Source organism: Strigops habroptila, chromosome 4, assembly GCF_004027225.2.
Source record: "Strigops habroptila isolate Jane chromosome 4, bStrHab1.2.pri, whole genome shotgun sequence".
Classification (NCBI taxonomy): Eukaryota; Metazoa; Chordata; class Aves; order Psittaciformes; family Psittacidae; genus Strigops; species Strigops habroptila.
Genome location: NC_046358.1, coordinates 58,794,547 through 58,812,014, shown reverse-complemented (window position 1 = coordinate 58,812,014; position 17,468 = coordinate 58,794,547). Strand labels below are relative to the sequence as shown.

Sequence of the window (17,468 nt, the reverse complement as noted above, 5' to 3'; positions counted from 1 at the left end):
ATCTAAACTGAAAAAGTTGCTCCTTTTGTATCCGCATAGCAGATTACACTGTTTTAACTGTTTAGTTTGTGTTAAGAATGTATCTGGGGAAGGGATAAAAAAAGGGGAAGAAAACTGAAATGTAAACAAAGTTAGGTTGCTGAGATATTTGGGGGAACAATTACTTTGAACAAAATCTGATATTATCCTTGTGCAATGGCAGGGGAAGTGCGTGATAGAAACAAAGGTATTGTTTGTCCTACTGTCACCTTCTCAATGGATAAGGAGGTGGTGATAGTAACACTTTCCCACCATTTCAGGCAGCTTTATAGACTCATAGAATAGCATGGGTTGGAAGAGACCTCAAAGCTCATCCAGTTCCAATCCCCTGCCATGGGCAGGGACACCTCCCACTAGACCAGGTTGCTCCAAGCCCCGTCCAACCTGGCCTTGAACACTGCCAGGGATGGGGCAGCCACAGCTTCTCTGGGCAACCTGTGCCAGCACCTCACCACCCTCACAGGGAAGAACTTCTGCCTAAGATCTCATCTCAATCTCCCCTCTGTCAGGTTAAAGCCATTCCCCCTTGTCCTGTCACTACATGCCCTTGCCAAAAGCCCCTCTCCAGACTTCTTGTCAGCCCTTTAGGTGCTTGAAGGTCTCCTCAGAGCTGTGAATAGTCACCCATCACAGCAAGGTTGGTGTGTGGCCTGGATCAGCCACAAGTGGATCTACCTGGTTCGATACCTCTTTTCACAGTGGGTACATTCCATTTTGACATCTCTCAGTCCAAACCCCTTTGTCAGTCAGCATTGACTCATCTCTTTCAGCCTCTTGTATAAAATACTGCTTGTTTCTTACGGCCACTCAAATGCTGCTAGTTCTCCTTGTTGGTATAAAATGCTGCCAGTCCTAAATTGCCCATGCAGTTTGACAGGGCCAGGTAGGGAGATAAAGAAGCAACACTTCGATAGAGCAGGAACAGCAGCAGCTACATTGCACCCTAGTACACGACCTTGGGCCCCAAGATACCAAGTGCTGGGAGCAGCTGGCTAAGTTCCACGATTCAGGAGGTTGGACCCATCGAAAGTAAAGTCCATTCACTGCCTTCAACAAAGAAATCTTTCTTTCATTTATTTGTCTGGTGTCAGGCAGTTTGTTTCTTTTTTAAACAGATTGAAAACAAAACCCTTATTCAGTTGGTGTTCACACAAAGTTTTGCCATTAATGATTTATATCTGCCCAGATTTGGGCTCCAGTTCATTACGGACCTTCATCAGGAAAGGTCAATTTTTGGTTTTCCTGTCTTCAAGAAAGCTGAGGTTTTTTTCTAGGGTTTAAATGCCATCTAAAAAGAGGCCCCTTTAAAATACAGGTTCTTTATACATTAAAGCAGCTGCAAGATAGAGAAGAAAACTTTATTTTCCTTTGCAGGTCAACTTTAAGGTCAGGACTATGAGCTTTTTGTAACTCCTTGAAATTTTAAACTGCTTTCTTAGCTAAATTGAATACCTCTGCCTTTAAAACCAAAACAAGCCACTGCACCTTTTCCCCTTCTGAGGAAAGGAAGTCTGAGGAGGGGAAATCTGCAATGGAGTAACCAACAGGACCTAATTCCTGAGTATTTGATCCTGGTGTTTGAGGTGGGCAGGGATCCATGGGGCACCAAGAAGAAATCTCAGCTGCTGCTGTAGCACCTACAGCAAGGCAGATAAATTAGTACATGGCAACTGGGAAACCTGGAAATCTCTTGTCTCTTAAATGAAACAAAACTATAAAGCATATCATCCACCTGTTAAGTACTTGCTTGTGATTTCCAACTCTTAGCCTTGCAAAAACAGTGTAAGGGGATGCCAGGCAGACCCTTGTTGTTTCCATTTCTATAGAACACCATTGAGCAACTTCTTTTCCTATTGTAGAGTTGGTGTCAGCACACGGGAAAAAGAAGACTCAGGTGGAAATTCCTGACTTACGCTGTGCCTTTTTATCCCTGCTAGGGAGGTGGAGGCACTACGTGACATGCTTCAGGGTGAGCTGGGTGCTGCTCAGCTGTCTGCAGCTGGTCCCCAGCATTGAAAAGGTGGCCTCGTGTTGAGAGGCAGGGTTTCTGCCCTTTCCCCAGTGTCTCGCCACCCTCACAAGGAAGAATTTCTTGCTAATATCTCATCCAAATCTCCCCTCTGTCAGTTTAAAGCCATTCCCCCTTGTCCTGTCCCTATAGGCCCTTGTCAAAAGTCCCTCTCCAGATTTCTTGTCGGCCCCTTTAGGCACTGGGAGCTGCTCTAAGGTCTCCCTGGAGCCTTCTCTTCTCTAGGCTGAACAAGCCCAGCTCTCTCAGCCTTTCTCTATATAAGAGTGGCTCCAGCCCTCAGAGCATCTTCGTGGCCTCCTCTGGGCTCGCTCTAACAGGTCAGATAAATACATGTATTTATCTTTATTAAGACAAGCTACTTGACAACGGTGGAAATGTCTTCCAGTTCACCGAATTATCGGTTCAGTGCTCACGAAGTCGCCTTCTGGAAGCTTGAGCAGCCATGGAGAAGGTCGCTTTCCCAGGGGGCGGCTCTGAAATGGATGATGGAGGAGGAGGAGGAGAAGAAGAAGGAGGAGGGTCGTCTCCAGCACCTCCCCCCTTCCCCGCCCTCCTTCCTCCCTCCTCCTCCTCCTCGCCGAGCGCAGCGCCCTGAGCATGGAGCCTGCCTGAGACGCTCCGTGGGCTCCGGCAGCTGCGGCGGCGGCGGCGGCACAACATGGAGGCTGTGGCCCCGCCGCTCCCGCTGCTGCTGCTGCTGCGGCTCCTGGCCGCCTCGGTGCTGCGGTGCGGGCCGGGCTCGGCCGAGGGTAAGCTCTCGGGGACGCGGGGCGGCGGGAGGCGGGAGCCGGTGCCCCTTTTGTTGTCGGACTTGAGCAAACTTTCCCCCGCGCTCCGCCGGGGCGGGAGGGGCGGCCCGGGCCGGGCTCCGGCGGCGGGGGAAGGACCCGCACATGGAGGGGACGGGAGGAGGAGGAGGAGGAGGAGGAGGAGGAGGAGGAGGAGGAGGAGGAGGGCGGGAGGCTGGGTGAGTCTTCCCCCCAAACTATTCCTCCTCACCCATGTTCGTGCAGGGGGGTGGGGCGCAGGAGGAGGAGGCCTCTGCTTCCCGTCCCTCCTGCGGGATGATCCCGGTTTGCCCCCGCGGGTGGCTCAGGTAAACGCGTACAGTTGCCACAAGAGAGACAAAAGTCGCCCCCCTCCCCGTTCCGTTCCCGTCCTTCCGCGATTCCGAGCAGGGATTTCGCTGGGGTTTTAGAGGCGGGTATCGGGTGTCGCTCATCAAACTCTTGGCAGGGCTGGGGAGGGGGTGGGGGGGAAAGAGAGTGGAAAGAGAATGTGTGCGTGTGGGTCCCCTCCGGCCCCCCCAGCTCCGCTTTAAGGCTGTGGGACGGGGGGGCTGCGGCAGGAGGAACCGGCCGGCCCGGCTGGAAGCGGCGACGGGCGGGGTCCGGTCCGGTCCGGTCCCGGGTGCGGGGTCCGGGCCCGGGCCCAGTGCCGCGGTGGCTGCCGGAGCTGTGTCCCGTCCGCCCCATGCCGGCGGAGCGCTGGGCCCCGGAGTCACCCGCCGCCTGTCCCGGACACGGAGCCTGCCCTTTGCTTTCCCTCTTTCCGTTTTTAAGCGAACGCGTTAATCCTTTAAAAGCACGAATAGAGGCTGTGATCTGCCTGCAGCACCCGTTGGCAGAGGCAGAGGTCCGTTCCCCATCCTTTCTTATCATCCCTGCTTCGATCTCCACTTGGTATCACCGAAGATGGGGAGTTAGGGCTGCATGTGTGAGACTTTTGGGTTTGTTTTGCTGCTGCGTCTGGTCTGCCCGAATACATCACCCCGGAGGTTCGTTAAGCTGAAGCCTAGTTGTGATTTCCTATGTAGTTTAGAAAACTCGGCAGTGTGGCCAAGGCTGTCAGAACATCACCTCGGGGCCTCTTTTATTAGGCCACCCACCTTTTCAAACTGTCTGTAATTATTAGAACTGTCAGAGCCAGAGAACAGACCATTTTCTGCTGGCATCATCGTTCTGTGTTTTTAGGTGGAGCTCTGTGCAGGTGTGTGTTATGTGTTGCTTATTCTGTTAGGGTTATGTGAAAAAGATGTCCTTTACATCTCTGGGTGCACCTTCTCTGTGCATGTTGCCTTGGGTTTTTTTTAAGTGTTTGAGAAAACCTGAAGCATGGCTTTGTCCCCTTCTGAATGCTTACGTTTGTGTAAAGATGTTCATGTTCCTACTTGACTGAATGAAGCTATGTAGCTTTGGGGGTGGGGAAATCAACATATAGGAGTCTTAGATGAAGAGAGAACAGGCTGATAGTGTTCTTGAGGATTTCCTTTACATTACTTAACAGATTTAACCATTTACGCTTCCTTAACAGACTCTAATAGGAATATTTTAAAAAAAGGATAACTTTGGATTTGGAACTCTGAGGAAAATAAAAGTTCACAATAAAACTCAGAAATAAGTTGTAAGTTGGAGCTTGGTTTTCATTCACGTCATTTTGGAGACTGATTCTTTTAACATAGTCTGTGTTCTGTATCAAGAGTCACCATCCTTAACGTGCATGGAAAAGCTCTTCTACAAATGTACCATTTTTTTTACTAATTAGCTAAAGAGTCGTGGTTATAAATCTTAATGACATTGCTTTTGTTCAGCCTATTTAGTAGGAAGGTATGGGACTCTTTTATTAGGTTGATCTGGATGGTACTTTTAAGGGCAGCTCATCTGTCCTTTTAGAAGGAGCATGGATGTACTATGAGAGGCTTTCCATGGTTATAGTTCAATTTCTGAGAACCTCCACTCTGCTTACACAGATGCCTGACTTTACCTCTTATTTTTGTGTGCTTATCTTACAAATGTGTAAATACGTCTCTGCAAGATTGGGGATATGCTGGAACATCTGCAGTTTTAAAGCGTCTGCAAAGTTTGGCATATTACAATAGATCCCGAATACTTTGGCTATGAAATAATTTTGCTGCAGAGCTATGTCCTTGCTTTATATATGGTGGTGTCAGGAGTGGTGTTATTTATGTGGCTTGAAATCATGATGAACCTCTTTCAGATATGGGTTATACTTGACTCTCTTTTTACTGAGATAAGACAAAATGATCGTTGCATTCAGTGCTTCCTTGAAGGGAGAAATGTCTTGCCTGTGCAAAATATTAAGAAGCAAGATAGTTATGACAACAGTATGTTTTCATCTGAAAATACTCTAAGTTCTGAATGTTTAATCCTGCACAGTAGGTGTTTTATGTGGGGCTCTTAAAACGTGGAAGTAATTGAGATAGTTCTTCCTTGAGAAGAATTACCTCAAGCAAGAATTATTTTTGCTTAAACTCACAAAAGCATGGTTAGCTGTTGCTTGTTGTACACTAGAACGTTTCCCAAAACTGTGAGACTGTATCTTAGATTTCTTCAATGGAAAGGCTATTTGCCTGATATTAAGAAACGCAAGACAAAGGTGAACAGAGAAGTGTGACAGGATGGTTACAGAAGTTTGAAACTAGAGATGGAGGTGGAATAAAAAATGCATTTTAATTTAAATTTTAATTTTTGTGATGGGGAAATTTGATATGTAGGAGTCCTCAACTGCGTTTCAGTGCCATTTCAGTCAGTCTGTCATTGATTTAGGAGGCTAGTAACTATTACTAGCATGATGTGAGGGCTAGTACTATGATGGTCATAAATCCTCTTCAAATAGTGAGGAAATACTGCAGCTCCAGTCTGACTCTGAAGTTTAAGGTGATCCTTTAGAAGCACTGAATCTTCAATCTCCAGACAAAGTCTGATGGCTTTAACAATCTTTTAGGTATGGTGTGTGAATTCATTTGTTACTATTTCATTTTAAATTAAATTAATTTCATTTTAAATTAATTTTAAAGCATCCAGAGATTTTTTTAAGATTACTCATACTGTAAATGTGTCTGTAATATATAAATCAGCATGACACACAAAGTCTGTACTTCAGAAGAGTGTGAATGCATTTCCTCAATAGCCTGGTGTAAATTCCACCATTGCCTCGTGTATTTTTGCACCTTTTTTTTGTCTTTTTTCCTTTTTTTTTTTAATATCAGCTGTTTAACTTTTATCTTAATGTTTTTGGTTTTGTTTTTTACTCGTTTATAATGTGGTTGTTAGTAAAATAGGCCATGGGGTTTATTCCAGCTATGAATTTTCTCAGTTGGGCATATTTCTTGAATAACACAAGTCAAGGTAACTTTTTAGCAAACACGAAGGTTGTTTCTAGGAACTTGTTACCCTTTATTGTTATGGTAAAGTCTGGCAGCATAACAACAAATAAAGGTTACAAAATCTCTCTGAGCATAGACACACGTGACTTACAAAGAGTGTCTACTGTACTTTGCTTCTAGTTAAAGTTTAGCTAGCAATACAGAGTTGAAAGTAGTTCTCTCTCTTTTTGTCAAAGCGCAAATAAAGAGATTTCACTATTTGTGATGCTCAGTTTAATGACAAGGGTTAGTTTCGTGTTAGATCAGTATTTTTTGTGAACATGCTGTATTGTATGAAAGCAATCTGCCATCTTGAGGTTGAGCATAATTACTATGTTTAAATTCCTTGTTAGAAAGAAGCTATGGTAGATAACTTTATGTCTTGTCATTCTAAGAAATACTCTGATTTTTTCTTTATGTCTTTAACCCAAGAGCAATTAAACATTCAAAATGTTTGTCTTTGGTAACTTTGGAATTTCTCATGGGAGTTGATGTGGCTGGAAAAAACACAGCACCGAGAACACTTGAAGGAAGTAGTTGTTATTTTCTGCTCAAGACCTTTGTGCAGAACTCAAATAGGTGTCAACCTGAGCCTTGAGGGAAGAACAACGGTAGAACAAGTATCCCCCCAGTTTACAGCACAGGCCAGCAACAATGCAACTCTACTACACATAATGGAGTCAGCATTTGGTTTAGAGATTTTGAGGCATGTGGATTATTTTCCTTTTTTTCTATATTGCTTTCCGGCAGGATGTGTCCAACAACACTGCAAGTTCACTTAGGGCAGAAGCAAATAATTAGGTTATTGGCTGGGGACACTGGCTGGCCAAAGCCATGTGCTGTTTGGATGCTGGAAACTTTCTGAAGAAGTCAAAGATGTGCCATCTCCTGACAGCCCACAGCTGGGACCTCTGAACTGCAGGAATTACTTCTGGAGAGTCCTACTCCCATTAAATTAGGCTGTGGAAAGTCTCATGATAGAGTCAAAGGATATTTTGAGTAGTTTTTGAGATTTCAGGTGATGAAACAGTTGTGGTGAGAGGAGGAGAGAAACTGGGAAGTATGTCCCACAAAGTATTGTTTGGTGCAGTGATTTCTCAGGAGTTTATGGGCCAACAGTTCTTTCCACTCCTTCTCTCTTAGAAAAATCAGAATGTGGAGATCACCAGCATCTCATCATTGTGGTTTCTGTTTAGTAAAAATTGAAAGTAAAGATCCGTTAAGGCACAAAATTCTGCTGAGAAGCTCCAAAGAGTGTAAAGAATAGGTGTTGAGGGTCCCCGTAATAAATGAGATTTTCAATTTCGCTGTTTCCTTTACTCTCACTTGACTCACACTTTGCCTGCCAGCATAGGCAGATATAAGGTGTCATTTTGTATTAATGTTAAATCCATGGGGGACTTTTGCAAGGATGCTGGAAAATTGACACATGCTTGATTTAAATTGGTTTGTTTGCTCTGGATGGTAAAAAGGTTAAGGCAACTGAAACTGCTTTTAGACCAATAAATACTTTATATGAGTGTGGTTTGTTAGATTAGCTTAATAGGGACAGTCTGGTGGGAAAAGGAATTTCTCAACTGTGAATAAGCTACAGAATTGTCTTCATTTCACAGTATGAAGGTTTGTTGCTATTGCAATAAACAGCACTGACAGCAGATGCAGTAGTAAGTTCCTAGTATGATTGTCAATGGTATGAGAAGCTCAAATGTTGGCATATGTATTTAAAAATGTCTCCACTTATCATAGTTGTTGAATACTGTTTGGCACTTTGGCTTTCTGAAGTGCTGTAGGAGTATTAGCTAATCCTGAATATTCTGCTAACATAGCATCTATTATTGTATATATAAGGAAATTGAGCTTCCCCAGTTAAAGGTAGCTTCCTTTGAACAGTAATAAATGTTGTTTTTGTGGAGGCAGAATTAAGGTTTTTAAACTCTAGTCCTCCTGTTGAAACTAAAGAGGTAAACCAGGTAATTGTTCAATAGAACTATGAAGTATGCTTTTCCTGAACTATGGTGGAAAATGATGCGACTGGAGAAATGAAGTGGCAAGTGTGCTAGGTTATAACTCTTCCATCTACTACGAAAGGTGGAAAGATTGAAATTGTATTTCTGTCTTTTGATGTGGCTGGATTTTCAGTTTTTTTCTCATGGATTCCTGTTAAAGGGCACATGATGTCCTTTCAAAGTGCAGTGCTCTTAGTTTGATGATTCTGTCCTTTTTACAGTACCCTTGTTGGCTTGACTTTTGTCTGAGAGGGAGATGAATGATTGAATTACTTACCTTGAGATCTCTTCATTTGGCTCACGATTTGACAATGATGATTCCAGAGGTTCTCTGTTGCCCTTTCTTTAGGTTGCCTTGAGTGTATATTGACTTTCACTTCACCATGTTGTTGCATTAAATGTGATTCATTAAACATTTATTAATACTTGTAGCTTGTTGCACGTGATAGTAAAAGTGATAAATTAGGTCTGGGGGGCTGTTGATCTTCAGGAAGAATTAGCTCAGAGGTAGGAGGTGGCAGCAAGTGAAGACAGAAGCTTGACCTCTTGTTTCTGTGGTGTTTTAAGAGTCAAAAAAAGCCAGAGTGGGAGCAAGTGTTGTCTGCTTCATGTTTCTAAACCTGCTGGCGGATGAGGAGGAGCTGTGATCGGAGTGGACCTGCTTAGTGAATTTCTTGGCTTTTGGGTTTGGAAATCAAGTAGAATTACTAAAATGTGATATTGTGGATGTTCTTTTTCAGTACTGGCTTTAACTAAATCAAAAGGGAAAAGAGTGGAGGATATGAGAAAACGTAATGAAAGTGTACAGTGTTGTTATAATCTATGGGTTATTGATATATCATTTGAGAACTTTTATAGAATACTGTATGTACTTATAGCTTAAGCCATATACTCCACATTTTGAATTAGATCCAGATTATGCCTAACAACAATAATGCACTTAAATACTTGTCAAAAACTTTAGCATACCTTCCGTGGAATTTTCAGTTTTACTTGGATTCTACATTCATGGATGCTTTGTCCAGTTCTTGTACTTTTTTTTCATTCATTTTGCATAAACACATTCTTTTCTGTTCTTCCAAATTAAAAATCATCCTAGCTGGACTTCAGAAGGAGGGGAAAAAAAAAAAAAAAGTTTGGTTTGTTTTTTTTTTTTTTTGCAATTTATTTTAATATTATTTTTAGTGCAAAATTCACACTAGAGAGCATGGCTATGAAGAAAGTGAAGTTGCTTCCTTTTATACCTTTATAAATCAAGAGGGAGACATACCCCTAAGCCTGCCCCGGTGTACTTGTCTTTAGATGAATTAAAAAACCAACAGCACAGAATGCTGAAACGACAATGTATCTTGTAGATTAACCAAACCAAAATGTTTTTGTGAGACTTATATTGCTTCCAATTATCCAGTGTGTAAGATGTCCTGACCTACAGCTGTACTTTGGTATGCCACACTTCTGCCATTCTCTTTTCTCTAGATAATTCTTAAATAAAGATCTGGGTTTGGCCCTGCTGTAAGAGATGAAATGCTTTTTCAGTGGACTTACAATGACAGTGGTCAGAAAAACCCTGTTTTCTCTTGTACATGTTCCTGAACTAAAGAGCTGGGCTGTGCATGGTGTAGAAAAGTGTTTTGCAGGTTTCCCACCATGACGCGTCTCTGGGACCTTTCTGGAGTAGTTGCCTTATGCCACCTGAAGCTTTATTTCTTTGTAGAGTGGATTTTTTTTTTTTTCTTGTTTCTTAGACTTCCTAAATGACATACTCTTTATGTCTGGCTCTTCAGATAAGACTGAAAGGTATTTTTTGGTGACACTGAGTTGTCTGCGAGCTACTTCATTGTTATGAGATTTTGGTCTGTCTTGCACCCTCTGGGGTGCTTGGTCGCTTTGTTGTGTCCTTTTCCATCAGTCTGTTGTTTCTATGATGCTGTGTAAGCTGTAGCATATTCCTGTGTAATCATGAAGAGGCTGATAAGGCTTGAAATCTCTGTCTTGAATTTTATTATTTCTTTTAAGTTGAATTCTTTAGCTTTAAGTTTTAGAAGTAGTGCATACTTGAAATTTGAGGCAACATGAAAGGCCTTACGTCTTTATTATTATTGTTGTTCAAGGAGCATTTCCAAATGATTGATAAAGGACAGCTTCTACAAGTTATTGTGCAGATAGAAAAAGAAGGGGTTTGGGGCAAAGAAGTATTGCTTTAAAAGGCAATCACGAAGCCATGGCATTTGGAGTAACCCAGGAAATGTTGCTGCTGTGTGTCTGTTTTCAGATACTGTTTTACTTTAATCACTTAGACCAGTGTCTTGGTGATGCCATGAAAATATATTCTGAAGAAGAAGTAGATTTGTATCTGTTTTCCATTTTATTACGGAGGAAGAGAAAAAGCAAGAGTTTGGCTCTTGGATAACAAGCTATCTCTGCTGATGACAGTGAATAATTCAAGGAGGAGAAGGAATGAAAGGTTATGAAATTTATTCTCTGATATGTAACTATAGGGGATATCTGTATAACATACTTAGTGCTCTTTCTTAGCACTTGTAGCTTAATACAAAAGACAGAATGCTGTTTCTTGAACTTCTCAAAGCAGCAGAATTTAAAACCCCAAAAACTCATCCTTTGTTTCATAGAAGGTGTCAGCTTTGACTACTGAATCATAAATTCACCAGTGTATCAATTGCTACTTTTATTGTTCATATTGTTCAAAAAGGCTTTGGAAGTTTTAATTTGCTTGACTAGTTATTTCAAATAGAGTTCTTGCCTGACTTCCTCTTTGTCAGGATGCATCAGTTCTGAGCTTGGAGGAGGCGATCCTTGAGTATTAACCAGCTTTCTTGGGCCTCTCTTCCCTCCAGGACTTTCTCTTATTGTATCCTACCAAGCAGATCCCTCAAGAAGCCAAAGTCAGCTCTCCTGAAGTCCAGGGTAGCGAGCTTGCTGCGCACTCCCCTCGCCACCCTAAGGATCACAAACTACAACGTTTCATGGTGACTGCAGCCAAGGCAGCTCTTGAACTTTACATTCCCCACCAGCCCCTCCTTGTTGTTGCAAACAGGGTCCAGCATAGCCCCTCTCCTCATTTGGGTCCTCTTAACGCTTCAAGAAGGAAGTCATGATCAGTGCATTCTGGGAACATCCTGGTGTGTTGTCCCTCCAACAGATAAACTGTAGGTGTTCTGCAAGAGTTGCAGACAAATAACTAAAGTAATCTCTGTAGCCTGTGTGCAGAACTAATCCATACCATTTGAACTTCAAATGGCATGCTTGACAGTAGGTGTATTAGCAGTCTGCTGCTAGGTCTTATTTGCCTAATAAACTTTGACAAACACGTTCTACAGATAATATTTTCAGAGGAGTTGCTGTCTGTTCACAGCCAGTTTGTGGCCAAAAATGTGACATAGGTTGTGATTAATTTTCTCTTTGAAATGTTTTCATGGCTGTGGTCATTCCACTCGATGTTACCATCACATCTGACTGCAACTGAAAAGTTAAATGCTCAGCTATGAAGATTTTTAATTTAAAGGGCGGAGAGTTGGCCATGGAAAGATTTTTAATTTAAAGGGCGGAGAGTTGGCCATGGAGTTATCCTGGCTACTTTTGGCCTTCCCTTCCTCTTCCAAAGCAACTGAAAACATGTTTGTCTGGATTGGGGGGTGGTAATGCTTCTTCAGGTAATCCTGACTGGTTGTGACAAAAATCGCTCTGTTGGGTGCCTGTTAATGCCAAGGTCATTCTGCTGTCTGCAAATTTTAGTGTTTTAAAGAGCCTTCAAGACATTTGTGGAAAGTGAAGTTGTTTTGCATGAGCCAGAGAACTGGAAAATGCCTGGATTTTACTTTGTGACTGGTAGTTACTCGGAGTTTAAATGTGCTATCAGACCACTCAGCTCCCCAGAGCAGGGACAGATTTGCTCGTAGTTGACAGAAGTGTTGACCTAGGCAGAAGTAATATCTTATAAGGTCCTGGCTAGTTTATGCTGAAGTACGTACATGTGGAAGTGTGTGAGATATTGTGGGGGGGTGAGGGGTATTCCACATATGTATGTGTGTATATAGTATATATATATGTTCTTATGTGCTTAAATACTTGGTTAACCAGTTTCTCCTGCTCTGTTGTTTTTGGGTGGTTTTTGGTTTTGGGTTTTTTTTTTTTTTTTTTTTTTTTTTTTTTGTTTTTTTTTTTTTGGTTTTTTTTTTTTTCCTTGGGGGTTTTTTTTTTTTCCTTCCCCTTTCATTCTAGTGGTTGTGTTATTAAATAACTTTCCATTTCTGAAAAAAACTCATCTTGTTTATGGAGAATTTAACTCCTCATGTTTAATCTCAGTACATAATTTTGAGGAAAGTTTCACAACTGTTAGGTATGGGACTGGGATTCAGTACACCTGGATTTGGTTTTGGTGGTGTTGCAGAAGCATGCCCTTAACTCCGTGAACTCCAGCCTTTCATCTGAGAAAAGGTGACACTGGTGCATAAATGGGTTCTCTGAATGCATTTTAGTGTGTTTTACACAAGGAGCACCTCAGAGTAACCTATTCCTATACATAAAGCTGTTTAAATAACCTTCTAGTAATAAACCTACTTTGTTTTCCATCATATTACTTTATTAATGACTGGTGTTTCATTGGAGAGAAATGAAGCTGCAAACTACAAAGAATGGTAGGTAAGGGATGCCCGAAAAGGTAGGGTGATGTGTATTTTATTAATGAAAATTGTGCCCCATAGTCTTTGATCTTGCAGAACAACTTTCCATACCTTTTCCAGTCTTTATTTTACAATTTCTGCATGTTGTATTCTTCTCCTGTGTTAGTAGTTTTTCTTCTCAGCTTGAAAACTCTTCTAGGCAGGGATCTTGTTTATTGTTTTTCCTTTTACCTGCTTAGTTTGTATTGTGTCATGTCCTCCCCTCTTCTCCCAAGAACCAAGATTGCTAAAGGCTGGAATGTCTGTAGGTGGGTAATTAAAAACAGTGGTCAAGAGAGCTCTTGGAAACTTGTTGGGTTACTTCTCTACTTCTCTAAGTAGGATGATGAGGCAGCATCATTGAATGAAAGGAAGAAAACCCCACAAACAAAAAACAACCACCACCACCAACAAAACTATACCCAACCAAAACCCCCAAAACAAAACACCCCAAACCACCCTCCTAATTCTGGCAGTTTGGAGAGGCTGCCTGCTGTCCCCTTGGTACGTGGCTCCACTAGCATTGTCTGTGCATGATGGAATTGGTAAAACTGGAGAAGCTGCAGCTAAGCCTGTGTTTGAGGATTGCTGCTTGGCATTCAGCCTACTGCACAATGGAGAGAAGGTGAGCAGCCAGAAGTACTTTGTGCTTGTGACCTCAGTTGCATGTTATCTCTCAACTTGCATGGTCCAAATTAAGGTCTTCATTGTTATCTGCAAAAGATTTAAATGATCTAGGATTCATTTACCTTGGGGATTACCACCTTGACACATCCAGCCCTCCTCCATCCTGTTACAGTAATTACAGCTCATGGAAAATAAGTCTGGTTGCTGATCCCCAGGGTGTGGAACTCCTGGCATCTGGAGATACAGCACATCTGGCGCTGGTCCTCAGAGGCAGAATTCAGCCAGCCCAAAGCTTATTGCATGTGGGGAGTGATGCAAGTGACTTATTTTCTCTGAACAATGGCTGTGGGATCTTTGTAAGCACTGGCCTCTCGCCTGGTTATTTTGAGTTGCTGGTTGTGTTTTTGTTGTTTTGGGTTTTTTTTTTTTTTTGTTCCCTTGAGGAAGTCTGTGTGCAATGAGGGAGGATGTGGAGTACTATAAGTTCTTGATACAGCTGACTCAGTCCTCCAAGCCATACTTGCTTCTTGACACTGGAAAAATGCAAAAATGCACATGTAAAAGCCACTGTGCCTATCCGGATGGCACTTGATAAATACAGGTAAAGATTCTGGCATGCATCTTTTGTGCTTTTTTGATTCCTAGGGTCCTGTGGAATCAATATTGCAGGACACAAAGGGTTTTCTTTTTAAAGGAGATGTACTGCGCTGCCCAGCTTTGGGGAATGTTCTTGGGACCTGTTAGTATCACCTTCCTTGTACAGATTATACGTCATTTTTAGGGTAACAAAACTTGCTTTGTTTGTGATAGAATATGAATTCAAAACCTAACAGCTATTCCACAATTACTTCCCCAGGGGTGCTTGTATTTTGGAATTCCACAAAGATCTATTCTGGAATACTGCATTATCTTTTTTTCTCAGTCTTAGCCTTGGAACTCATTTTGTGCTGTAGGGATTGGGACTATGTAACAGGCTTGTGTTACTGAATCTGAGCATCTGCTGGTCATACAATCTGATTCATTATCATGGTTGTCTATAACATGACACCTGTTTATATACTTGTTGACAGCCTCTTAGAACATTGTTGTCCACAAATACTAGTTTCTGATGGAAAATGCCGCCCTTTAGGTATTCCTTTTCTTACCATATTTCTAAGAGCCTATGAGAACATTTCAGGTCTTGTGTCAAGAGGATTTTCCAGATGTGTTTCTGGCTCTTGCTTAGCAATGAGCCAGAGGTAGGTGGAAGGACTTGTTTGAATGGACAACAGGAAAAGTAATAATTTGCTTGGAAGCCCACGCTTCAGGACAGGTACACTCAAACCAGTATACTAGTATGAGGCAGGAATTTGTTCTTTTGCTTGTAAAGTCTGCCATTCTTTTTTTATTACGGCTAAATTCTCCAGCTGTTTAGCTCCCTGGCCATTAATTGGGAGGAAGCTGCTTTACACATTCTTTCCTATGCTCAGTTTTAGACTCTAGCAGCAGTTCACTTTTTTTTTTTTTTAAATTTTCTTTTTATAAATAAAATGTTGGTCTGTGTTGGAAACTAAGATGACTTCAGGTCTGTCTTCCCTGCTGCGTGATTGTTATTGCTGTTGCAAACCACTGTGTTGACAGGAACTCATCATTGGTTCAGTAAAGCTTCATAGCAATTGAGAGTCTATGTAGCAGAGTTAATGAAAAGCTGTTGCGTGGTTTCTGGAGGCTTGGGCATCAACAGGCACGTGGAGAGGTTGCGGGGATAAAAATACAACTTGTCAGCTGCTGTGCTCTGAATTACAGCTGCATGCAGTGCTTTCTCCTGTATAACTTGTCTGACACTTTATTGTGAGGCAGAAACCATATACTGAATTCTACAAAAACCTCACAATTTTCTCCAGAAACTAGACTTTGATAACTTTTTAACTGAAGAGTTTGTATACAAGAATAGAGCAGTCCTGCACAGCAGGAGATGTGTAAGCATTATGCACACACACTTAAAACTGCAAAAAGAAACTTTAGCACCAGTTTCTTACTATAAAGTCTGAACGAATGTTGGCTCTTTATAAAAAGGAATGGACTTTGCAGGGTTATTTTCTTATTTAAGCATCAGCAGGACACGTGGAACAGATTACTGTGAGTGTTTGAGTAAGTTGTGTTTGCTTAGTGTGCTTGGCGACATTTCTTTCAATGAAAGTTTAGCTTTTAAGCTATCCAAGTTCAATCTAAGAACTTTGGCCTTCATCAGGAAGATAGCTATTACTGTTGTGTATGACGTCAGTTGTCAGATCACTGTTGTATATGTGGCCATGAGTATGTTTTATTATCTTTATTTAGAACTGCCTTCTGCAGTTTTACAACCTTCTCTCAGTGCAGAGCATCACCACTTTAATATTGTTTCTAGTCTCCTTTTTGGGACCTTTATCCTTGATTACATATCACGATGTCATACATATACATATCACACAATTCTGCAAATGCCAGAATTGAACAGACACTGAAGAGAATGACCAATTAATAACCATGAGATTGTACAGAGCAGTAATGAGTCAGCTGCAAAAGCAGCAGAACCAGTCATGTTGGTTATTGGTCCAGCTCCTATGTAACTCATCTTTTAAGGCCCCAAATTTCCATTCTTTCTCAGATTTTCTTTAGTTTAAAATAATTATTTAGAATCAAAACCTCTTCTGAGAAAGCAAACTCTGGGCTGAATTTCAGAACATGTTTTCCTTCTTGGAGAGAGAGACTGCCAGCCTACAAAATGGGTACAAGGAGACTGATATACTTGGATAAAGGAAGGAACAATTTTTGCCAGGTTACGATCTTCACTACTTTGCAATACAGCAGAATTATGAGCGAGCCACATGCACCTCCAATTTAAAGGGAAAATAGTTTCATGGGGAAAACATCACTCAAGCTCTTCTGTCCAAAAGTGGCATACTACCAAATTTTAGTTTCGTACTAAGGATGCAGTGTTGAAGTAAAAACAGTCACTGGTGGAGAGCTTGCAAAAAATTTTTGGACCCAGGGATAAAAATGTATCACAGCCACAGATGATAGCTGCCAGGTAAATGATAGTAGAATGTGGTCTACCTGCTGAAGCAAGAATATCATCAGTTAATGAGCAATATTATTTATGTATCTTACTCAGATAATTTGAGTTAATCGTGTGCTTTGTGAGTATGTGAACTGCAACACCATTGAAGATAAAGCTTGTGTAATTTGCATTAACAACAGAGTACAGGCATGTCCCAAAGAGCATAGGATCCCATTCCATTATGTCCTTAAGAATCATACGCTGATCACCAAAGATACATGAAATCAATTTATGAAAACAGCTGTGTTCAGTGGCATCATGACACCTCTTTAACTAATGCTTCCCTTCAGATATTGGAAGAGTTGAATCTTCAACTCAGTTTGTAATATACTGTGATCATTTTAACTCCAAAATAAAGAAAGTCAGATTATTTTTTTTCTGAACCTTGGCTGACTTCTGAAAAAAAAGAAAAAGAAATGGAAGAAATCAGTGAAATCCTGAACATGCTCTCTTTTCCAGCAAATCTACTATTTTTTTAACAGATGTTTGAGAAAAAACTAAATTATTAGAAGCGCCATGTCTTTGCCTCCACAATATTGGAAAACAGTTTAATAGAATAATAATAGAGCAGAATATCTTTCTTATTGTAGTTCCAGCAGGACAAATGCTCCAGGTAACTTGCTGGACAAACACTGACTTTGGAGTCCTCCGTTAGAGGAGGTAAATTAAGTATTATCAGTGATATAAGTACAAGCACAATTTTACAGGTTTCATTAAGTAATCCTTTTCACCTCATCTTCTTTTTGCTCTCCTTACTAACAAGCTCTCACAAAACCGAAATCTTAAATATTTGACTGGAAGACACTAATGAGACTTGCACAAAAATTAGAAGTCCTGTCCA

At 41.5% G+C, this 17,468-nt stretch overlaps 1 protein-coding gene across 2 annotated transcripts in view; it reads left to right on the top strand.

Moving 5' to 3' along the window:
* Positions 1 to 2,623: 2,623 nt before the first annotated feature.
* The window catches only part of LRP5 (LDL receptor related protein 5), a 131,812-nt gene continuing 116,967 nt past the window's right edge, over positions 2,624 to 17,468 (top strand). The window contains exon 1 of one of the 2 annotated variants that reach the window (XM_030483861.1): positions 2,624 to 2,820. In XM_030483861.1, the coding sequence (XP_030339721.1) occupies positions 2,730 to 2,820 (91 nt within the window). In that variant the 5' untranslated portion in view covers positions 2,624 to 2,729. The remainder of the gene's footprint in view (positions 2,821 to 17,468) is intronic. The other variant, XM_030483860.1, reaches the window with a different exon arrangement.